We start from the raw sequence: 9,332 nt of genomic DNA, 5'->3' as shown, positions 1-9,332 counted from the left end.
AGATTGGTTAATCCAAAATCCCCCTAAATATTATAAAATGCATTAATAATCTCAAAATTCAAAGGGTTTTTTTCTTTTTACATAATTCTAAATATAATTTTGTATTTTTTTTAATTTTGTAAATCATCGGAATATTTTTAGATATATAAACTAAAGATAATGATGACTTTTGAGTTGTATCCAAGTCTCAAACTTAACTAGGATTACTTTTTATTCTATAATATCTCATTATTATTATACATGTCGTAGCACGTCATATTTTGGTTCTTTTCATTACTTAGCTTATTCATCTACCAGGTTCGATTAAGTCTAATATGGTCTATATTTGTTTCTTTTAAAGATATATTTTTCAGTGCAATAGGTGATAGTGGGTTGTTTTATGTTCACTCCATTTGGACAGCTCAAGTTTTATGAAACAATTAATGATTTTTGTGAGAGTTTGATCACACACTAAATATAAAGTCATCCCACTAAGTCATTAGACTTCTTACTTAGGATTGACGATTGGTGGTCGTGGCTCGAGTGAGAGATTTGTAACGAACAACAATGTTAGGGTTGGATGGGTGTGCTCTTAGAACAACATTGCTCGAGTGAGGAATGTGTAAAGAACAACATTGCTACTTGAGACACATAGAAATGCAATAGTGGTGGTACTAAATAGGTACTTCAGGATGACAGGGAAGTACTTATCATTATAGCTTCGAAGAAAGTTTCAATGTGTTGTTTTGTAGAGCTAGGTTTGGGCAATTAATAGTACTGTGGATGTGCTTATGATTGTGCAATTGTCTTTAACGGCGGAGTCAAACATTGTAACAGTTGTAGGTTGCTCGTTAGGGAGGAAGAAGTGTTAACTCAGTGAAATCAATGGAGGACAATATTCTGTTTATGGAAGCTTAACTCGAGATTACGTTTCATCACATCCGATATTCTCAAAATACGACGTGGATGGGTAAGCTCACTAGGCAGCAAATGGCTTTTAATCTTATTGGTAGGGTGGGATAATTTTCCTATTTGATTGTGTTGTAATTGAGGCAGATTTGATTGCATGAGCCTATGTAATTGTTGAATCTTTTGCTTTTCTCTTAAAAAATAGTAGTTGTACAAATAAGTTTTTACTGACTTTTAATATCTTAAATTGAGATGGTAAAGCAAGCAATATCAATGTTGAATACTAGATCTCTTTTATAATTAAAATTGAAGCTTTTAAATTAAACAAATTGAATCAATTAATAATTATTATAATTTTAGGTTTGATTATAGCCATTCTTAGTTTTTTTTTAATGAATAAACACTATGGATCATTAATGGTGTGTACCCCATCACTATAAAATTGTATCCCTAGCTACCTTAAGAAGACACATAATTAACTTTATATGTTGTTTTCTAATCATGCTAAGAGAATTTATCTTTTCTCCATTAGGCCATAGACCATTGTTTTCTTATTCTCCACTAATTAACTTCTCTACTTGCAAGAGAATATTTGAAAATTATGGCTATTAGACTCTAGTCTTGGCTTAATGCTAAGCCATGTGCCCAAATAAATAAAAACAAAAGAAAACCATTATTTTAAGCTCCAAATTTCAGTATTTAGATGGCTCTATTGTAACTTTAAGATTTTAATGTTTATAATTCGATAAAACGTGACTTCTTGATCGATTTCGTTTCATTGAAATCCAAGATTTTCATAAACTATCACGTAATCTTGCCATCGTTTGTTTTGTTGAAAAGCTTTTGAACTCTACCATTTGATATTGTCTATGTTCATCTATTTTCGTTTGCATTGCAAACCATTTGACATTTCGTTTAGATTTTATTTCTCATTGTATAGTCCATCAATTATCATTGGTTTTGCAACCAAACTTGATTGACTTCCTCTCAAAACTTAATTAGGTTTCTTTCCTGTACACCTTAGTTAAAAATTCAAACATAACTTCAATCCAAATCTATAATTTGATTACAAAATTTATTTATTGTTAAAAGTAAATTGTAAAAAGTACTCGTAAAGATTCATATTATTATTATTATTTAAATATCCAATTTCTATTATATTGTTTTGAATACTTGGGGTCCAATTTTATATTAAGAAAAGTGTTTGGTTTGAGTTACGGTAAGAAATTGAGATGAATTAATAATTATAACGTGAATTTACACGAATAACGCAGCGAAAAATATAAATTAACAAAATAAAAGAAGATGGAAAATGTGATGAGTGAGTCAACTTAATTCAAATTTTAGATTAAAATTAAAATTTCGAGGATATAATTATAAAGTATTTTTTAGTGTGATTTAATTAATAAGCGTAATTAGACGTAAACAAACAAAGAAGGGAAGAATTGATATTTGTCAAATTTTAAAAAAGAAAAAGAAATAATAAATAAAAGATGGGAACTATTTGACGGTCCTGATTTGATTCGACAACACATCATGAGAAGTAAGCCGGACCCACAAATGTCAGGTTTTGGTACTATTAAAAGCACCGAATAATTCCCAATCTTGATACCGAAATTACAATTGGGCCCTCCAAATACTTCTAAATTACCTTCAATGGAGACCAATCAATATCAAACAAACATACAAGACTTCTCTACCTTATGTAATCAGGGGGAAAAAGAATTATACAAATTCTTAATGGAATTCCCTAAGCCCCTTGCTTGATTTTGGCCCTTTCCCTTTCGCTGAATGTTCTTCACCGATCTGGTCTTCATGTGTTATTCCTCCCTAGGGTTTCTCTTCTTATACACCCCTTTTTCATCTCTTTTCCCAATTGGCTTTTCATTTTCCATGTAATGCTGTTCTCCCTTTTGATTTCTGTGCCGATTGCATGCTTTCCTTTTCGCGTTTCAGTGATTTCCGTGGTGGGTCTTTCTTATCTCTAACCATTGCCTTGTTTTTTGGTGCTTTTGATTAATGCTGCCGCCTCATTTTTAGTTGACTCAACCATTGTTCTTAATTGGTTGACGTTCTTACTGAAATTCCCTACGTGGGTTTACTGAGTTTTTCCATCGTTGTTGTTTATGCCGAACCCCCATTTCCCTAATTCAGTTCAGAAGCTTCGTTTTTTTAAATTCGGAATCTAGGAATTGGTGGCTGAGTTCAATATTTCATCTGTGTTGGTCTCAAAATTTTGAATTATTTCTTCCAGTTTGTATTGTTGATTCTGTATTAAGTTATGGACGACGGGGAGCTTGATTTTTCAAATCAGGATGTTTTTTCCAGCCCTAATATCGAGATTCCAAGCAGTTGTTCAATGGATAGTTTCTTTGATGAACTTCTCAAAGATACTCATACTTGTACTCATACACATACTTGCAATCCACCAGGCCCTGACTACTCTCATACCCACACATGTTTTCATGTCCACACTAAAATTGTCCCTGCCCCATCTGAAGAAGACAAGGTTGTTACTGATGATACTGCTGAATCAACTGAGAAGAAGTCGAAGAAACGTCCATTGGGTAACCGTGAAGCTGTTCGTAAGTACCGTGAGAAGAAGAAGGCTAGGGCAGCCTCATTAGAGGATGAGGTTGTTAGGTTGAGGGCTTTGAATCAGCATTTGATGAAGAGGCTGCAGGGGCAAGCAGCACTTGAGGCTGAGATTGCTAGGCTTAAGTGTTTGCTTGTTGATATTAGGGGGAGAATTGAAGGGGAGATTGGTTCTTTCCCTTACCAGAAAGCTGTTAATCCTAACTTGTCCAACCCAAGCATGCCTGGTGCTTATGTGATGAACCCATGTAATATGCAGTGTGAGGATCAGGTTTACTGCCTCCATCCTGGGGTCGATGGCAGCAGAAGCAGTGAAGGTGCTGTGATTAATGGACAAAGCTTTGGTGCTTGTGAATTTGAAAATCTTCAATGTTTGGCAAATCATGACTCAGGATCAAAAGAACTACCTGGGTGTGGAGTAGGGAATGCGGTTTCAACTGATATTTCTTCAGGGGCGACGAAGAAAAAAGGTAAACACTGAGGCTTCCATCTTCATGATAACAATCCTTTCTTTCTTGTATTTCATTAATCTCTGATTGTTTGTTCTACGATACATGTTCATTGAAGCAGGTTTGAGTTTGGCAGCTTACAAATATGTAATTTGATAGGCAAACTGTTCAGGAAGTATGAGCAATAGTCCATATATTAGACTTAGTTTATTGTCATTTCCAACTTGCATTTCCTTCTTTTTATATATAGTTTCGAATTTCGATGTAGGAGTATGTTTTGATGCCTGTTTTCTACTACTAGCACACTTAGATCTTGGAATTATTCATTTGTGGATACAAAATATAAAGGCTCTTAACATCGAGATTGAGATTGAGGTCCCAAATAGGTTGCTCAAATCCATGTATGACATTCTGTTTTATCTGTCTCTTTGATGTAATGTCTAAAAATCTGTGCTCTAATTTTTATTGCCATAGGAGGAATTGCCTGTGACATGTAAGCATCCGTATGAACCAGAATACAGTGATGTGTTTATTCTACATTTCATCTCTCTGTTTGGTCACACTAATGTAAAAAACAGTGCCCACTGTTTCACCGTATTTGAGTGTTCCTTGTTAAAGGTTATGTGACACCTAATCTTTTTCACTTTTCTGATAGCAAAATAAAGTTTCACATTCTGAACCAACCAAGTGGCTCTGTGGATAAGTGATCTACCCAACTTTTTTATAGGATCATGAAAGGGAGGTATTCCTCAATGGATGGCTAATGGTCTATTTGGAGTAACTTTCTCTGTGCCTTGAAATTGGATTTTAAGCCCTTAAAAAATCATTACAAGCATGCCCTTAATCAGAATCGTTTGTTTGGAAAGTAATTGGTTGTTTACTTGAAGTTACAACTCTATCGTTTTTTCATTTGTTTATTAGGAGGAAGCCGTAAAGAGACATGGACCTGATGAATGAATCAATCATAATGTCAACGTGTTCATCCGCCCATGCCTGTGGGGTGGTGCCATGCAACTGCAATGTCTGAATATCTTCTCCTTATCGATTTTCTCTTGACCCATTTGAGGTACTCGAAATGGTGAAGCTTCTTCATACGTGGTACTGCGGGGTTCCATACACATCTTCGAAGGTTGAGAAGTGAAATTGAGTAGAGCATGGCAGAGTTTTTAATGAATGAAAGTATGGCAAAAGTGAATGGCTCCAACTGATGGATCGAACAATATTACATATTGGTCTTCTTTCTATTAAGACTAACAGAAGGCAGTGTCAAGTTATATTGGTTTTGTTTTCTATTTGATTAGAGTTTCTAATAATAAGCATTCTAAAAATAATTTGTCAAGCAGTTTTCTCTTCCAGCTAACTTATAAATAAATAAATAAATAAATAAATAGTTGTCAAATATAGTAATTAGATTCAAAATGTAAAAATGTAAAAAGTAAAATTTGGTATTTTGTTTAAAAAAACTGTTTGAACTTTAGAAAAAAAAACTCTTTTTTAACTTTCAAAAGTATAAAAAATGCTTCTCACAAAATATAGGTAGCATAGGGTTAAAAAAAGAGGTAAAAAAAAGAGGTGAAAATAGTCTATGAATAAACAATTTCTATGTTGGGTAGATATATGTGTGTATAGATATGTGCATCATTATCTGTTTTCATAACTCACATTTATTCAATTCTTATACACTTTCTTAACTACCAAAATAGATACCAAAACTATTAAATTAAAATATAAAATCTCGCAAAATTTTAAAATAAAATAACAAAACGACAAATAGTCAAGTACATATTAACATATCAGAAGTACATTACTAACGTAAAACGTAGTATTGATATCGTCAAAAGAAAACCTAATATTATCTGAAAAGCTTTAAAACAAATAAGTTGAGCAATGGATCTCGTGAGCTTTGGGAAAGAAGATATCATCGGTAAATACTTTTGGCCATTTGCCAGACCTGAACTGAGTTATCTTCAGCCACACTTGAAATGACCCACGGCTCGTTGCTGTTCCAACTGAAGTCTGATATTTTAGCCTTGTGTCCTCCATGTGAAAATAACAACTCTGGAGGCCCGTCTTCAGCATCTCCATCTTGCTCATTTCCTATGTTGTTTAGATCCCACACCATCAACCTTCTATCATCACCAGAAGATGCCAACACAGTTTCATGATTTGGATCCCACTCCACTTGAAACACTCCCTCCCTGTCACCAACAACCACAGATCAATACTTTCTCCAAGTGACCTTTTAAGAGAAAAGTCGTTTCGAATCAACCCTTAATTCAACAAACACACAGTTTTTGGTAATTAAAGAAACAATCACGAACAGATAATCACATTACAGTTTCTTCCTTTAATGTATAATTAAGATTGATGATCTGATAAGGGAGGTGTAGAGACATACGTGTGGCTGCTGAGAGCGTGCAGTGGTTCAGCGAGCCTCCGTAGATCAAACAGACCCACCGTGGTATCTGATGATGCTGTTGCTAAAATCCATTCGTTGTATGGATTGAAAGAAACATAGTTCACCTGTATCCATGGAACAGAAAGTTTGTGTCAATAAAACTCAAGATGGTGCTCCTCACTGTTCTAAAGAGACATAATTCTAACTCACGACTACAAAATATTGACTGATTGATGACCCCGTAGCCTAAGCTACTCTTTAGCACCCAATTATTCTTCGATGTAAGAGAAGAGGTAAGAGGATAATAACAGAGGGGACAAATTAGGTATGAATTGAGTGAATATTTGTTGGATAAAAGTTATGAATTGAGTGAAGGCTGTGGGGAACCAGGGAAAGAAATGTTGTGCCCGTAGAGTCTGTTATGCTAAGAGAAGGAATTATAAAGGTAAAGGTTAGCTTTTTTTTAATTTTATGTTTTGAGTAGCGAACAAGTTGTCTAGAGAAAGAGAAGAGTTTACCAGCCCTCTCAAATTTTCCGGGTAAAATTGTATTGCCATTGAGATAGTTCTCTTCTTTCTCATTATATCACAACATTGTAAGGGCAGAACCTTACGGCTAACCAAATCGTCACCCTTAAGATAGTCGTTTAATCGTTGCAGCCGACCTGTCACTCACTCTCGAGATATATTGTATTGAAGAAAAGTAAAAGAGTTACTTGCGTATTGTTAAGAAAAGGTTCAGAATAGCATTACCTCCTCTTCGTGAGCTCGAACAGAATCCACAGATTTATTTGTACGCAAATCCCATATCACCAACAAGCAATCATCACCAACAGATCCAAACAAGTTCTCATTCTTCAAATGCCATGAGACATCACCGACCACGCTTTCATGAGCCTGAATATGGAAACAGCAATACCATACAAAGAAAGTTTAAAACAATCGCCCCAAATCAAGACACACCATGTTCAGTCCCCAAAATTTACCTCATAGACGTGCATTGCATCAAGCACATTTTTGTCGGCCATGGAGGATACGTCCCACAAACAAATTTTCTGATCATTTGAGCCACTTAAGAGGTAACCCTCCTTAAACGGGCTCCAAGACAACCCATAACCCTCTTTATCATGACCCCTCAATCTCAAATCAGGGTCACACACAGCTCCCTGATCCTTCTCCCACTGTTTAGCACGATTAAAAACATACACCTCGCATCCACTCGTCTTTGCACCAACGATTTCTGGGTTCTGCGGCATACACCGCGCTCTATTCACCTCCCCTTCAACACGTATCTTCTGAGTTATCTCTATCTGTCAAAACCCAACACAAAATTTCAGCTAGACATTTCATCAAACACCTAGTTCGCAGTAAACAACAATTAATCACTGACCTTTGGCAGAATGGGGTCTTCCCCACTAATGTCTATTCTGGTTTCGGATGATTTGACGGGAAAAACAGCATCGGCCACCATGAGAAAATTGGGGACGTCCTCCGATGTGTGGGTTCCGAGGACGAGCTTGTGGACGGCGAGAGATGGGTTGACCTGGTGAAGAAAGGGGGCCGATGGAACCCAATCGACAGTGAGAGACGGCCATTCCAGAGAGTGGGAAATGAGAAGATCGTACAAATAGGGAGAGTTCTTCTTCCAGATAGAGAATTCTTCCACCACTTCATCGACACCATCTTCTTCTCCCGCCATTGTTCTTGCTCCGCTTCCAACTGAGCTTCGTGAAACCCTTTTCCCGCTAAAATTCTTGGGCTTCAATGAAGATGCTGCGCTTTATATAGGTCGCCAGATTTGAACAATTTGGGCCGTTCATGAGATTATCAAGCCCAGCCCACCAGTCAATTAAATTCCATTTTGTCATTTTTATATATTTCATATTTAATATATATATATATATGCCCCAACTATTTTGTGTTTAGTTTTTAGTTTGAACACTATACACTCGAGATTTTCAAAAAAAAATTAATTTGTTATACTTGAACCTTGCATTCCCATTAATACATGATATTTTGATGTTATTTTTCGAAAAGTAAACTTTAACTTTTAACCTTATTGATCTTCTAGGATAATCTACCTTTAGATTTGATCTTCTTTTATTATTGGTCTTTGGGCTTATTGATCTTCCTAGATAATCGACCTTTGGGCTTATTGATCATTTTTAAATGATCGACCTTTGGACTTGTTGATCTCTTAGAGAATTTTTCTTGGAACATACTTATTTTTCTTCGATGGGCTGTCTTTAGGTCAGAAAATTATAAGTTTGGATCGGTTTTTGGCTTATTAACTTGTTTAAACCTGCCTTATGACCTTATAAGAGTTATCCTTTTCAGATATTTAGAGCTTTATTTATATGAACTTTAGAGTCTACGTCTCCAAAATTCTGGAGTTTCAATCATTAGGAAGTTGTAAATTTAATATTAATTTTAGTTTCAATTTTCTAAAATTTACGGAGTTTTAGCCTTCCAATTATTCAATCTACAAAAAGTTGCTTAAAATTGATTTGAGCTTCAGTTTTATCAAATTTATGGAAGATTTATCTTTATTCAAAGTAATATGGAGATCGACTACAACTTGAAAGTCTTGAGAACTTCATTGGTCGTCTTCACCACTTCCGTCATCAATTCTTCTCACCTTCTTTCCCTTTAAATGAGGAGGTAAGATCTCTATTTACAAATATTTTCATGGGTCTTTCATGTGTTTCGGTCAAAGTTGGGCTTGGGCCCATTCTTTACTTGGGCCCAAATTTTTGTCAAGCTTCGAATTGGACTGGACTTGGACCCGAACGATTTTATTTAGTGATTTTATAATCTATAACTATTTTGGTATAAAATATTGAGTATATGGTGCAATTTATTAAATAATTTGCAAATTTTGCAAATTTTTTTATTTTTTTAATATATTCCAAGATTGCCCTCGTTTTAAAAGAAAAATTAGTGTGATTTTCTCCCTTCTCCATTTTCACCGTCATTTCTCTTTTCCACCATTTTCTCCCTCCT

The 9,332-nt window shown here is 35.1% G+C and overlaps 2 protein-coding genes across 6 annotated transcripts; one reads left to right on the top strand and one right to left on the bottom strand.

Annotated features, from left to right (window-relative positions):
- The first annotated feature begins 2,577 nt into the window (after nt 1-2,577).
- LOC103490288 (basic leucine zipper 23-like) lies at nt 2,578-5,271 on the top strand. 5 transcript variants are annotated; one of them, XR_001762750.2, is made up of 4 exons: nt 2,583-3,953; nt 4,407-4,425; nt 4,588-4,709; nt 4,854-4,999. XR_001762750.2 is itself a non-coding variant. In XM_017044990.2 (3 exons), the coding sequence occupies exons 1-3, from the start codon at nt 3,170-3,172 to the stop codon at nt 4,637-4,639; spliced, it is 855 nt and encodes a 284-aa protein (XP_016900479.1). In that variant the 5' UTR covers nt 2,583-3,169; the 3' UTR covers nt 4,640-5,271. The 5 variants fall into 5 exon arrangements, 3 of the variants coding, with proteins under 3 accessions (XP_008447959.1, XP_016900479.1, XP_050946320.1); XM_017044990.2 differs by having other exon boundaries at nt 4,588-5,271; XM_051090363.1 differs by lacking the exons at nt 4,407-4,425; nt 4,588-4,709 and adding an exon at nt 4,054-4,107 and having other exon boundaries at nt 4,854-4,966.
- A 381-nt stretch (nt 5,272-5,652) lies between these two features.
- Nucleotides 5,653-8,159, bottom strand: LOC103490287 (WD-40 repeat-containing protein MSI2-like). Its single transcript, XM_008449736.3, has 5 exons — nt 7,720-8,159; nt 7,316-7,639; nt 7,083-7,226; nt 6,331-6,455; nt 5,653-6,130 (listed from the first exon to the last, which is right to left on the bottom strand). Exons 1-5 carry the CDS (start codon nt 8,026-8,028, stop codon nt 5,851-5,853), a joined length of 1,182 nt encoding a protein of 393 aa, XP_008447958.1. The 5' UTR covers nt 8,029-8,159; the 3' UTR covers nt 5,653-5,850.
- Between the last annotated feature and the right edge of the window lie 1,173 nt (nt 8,160-9,332).

Source organism: Cucumis melo, chromosome 1 (genome assembly GCF_025177605.1).
Source record: "Cucumis melo cultivar AY chromosome 1, USDA_Cmelo_AY_1.0, whole genome shotgun sequence".
Taxonomy (NCBI): domain Eukaryota; kingdom Viridiplantae; phylum Streptophyta; class Magnoliopsida; order Cucurbitales; family Cucurbitaceae; genus Cucumis; species Cucumis melo.
This window is presented reverse-complemented; position numbering and strand designations above follow the sequence as displayed.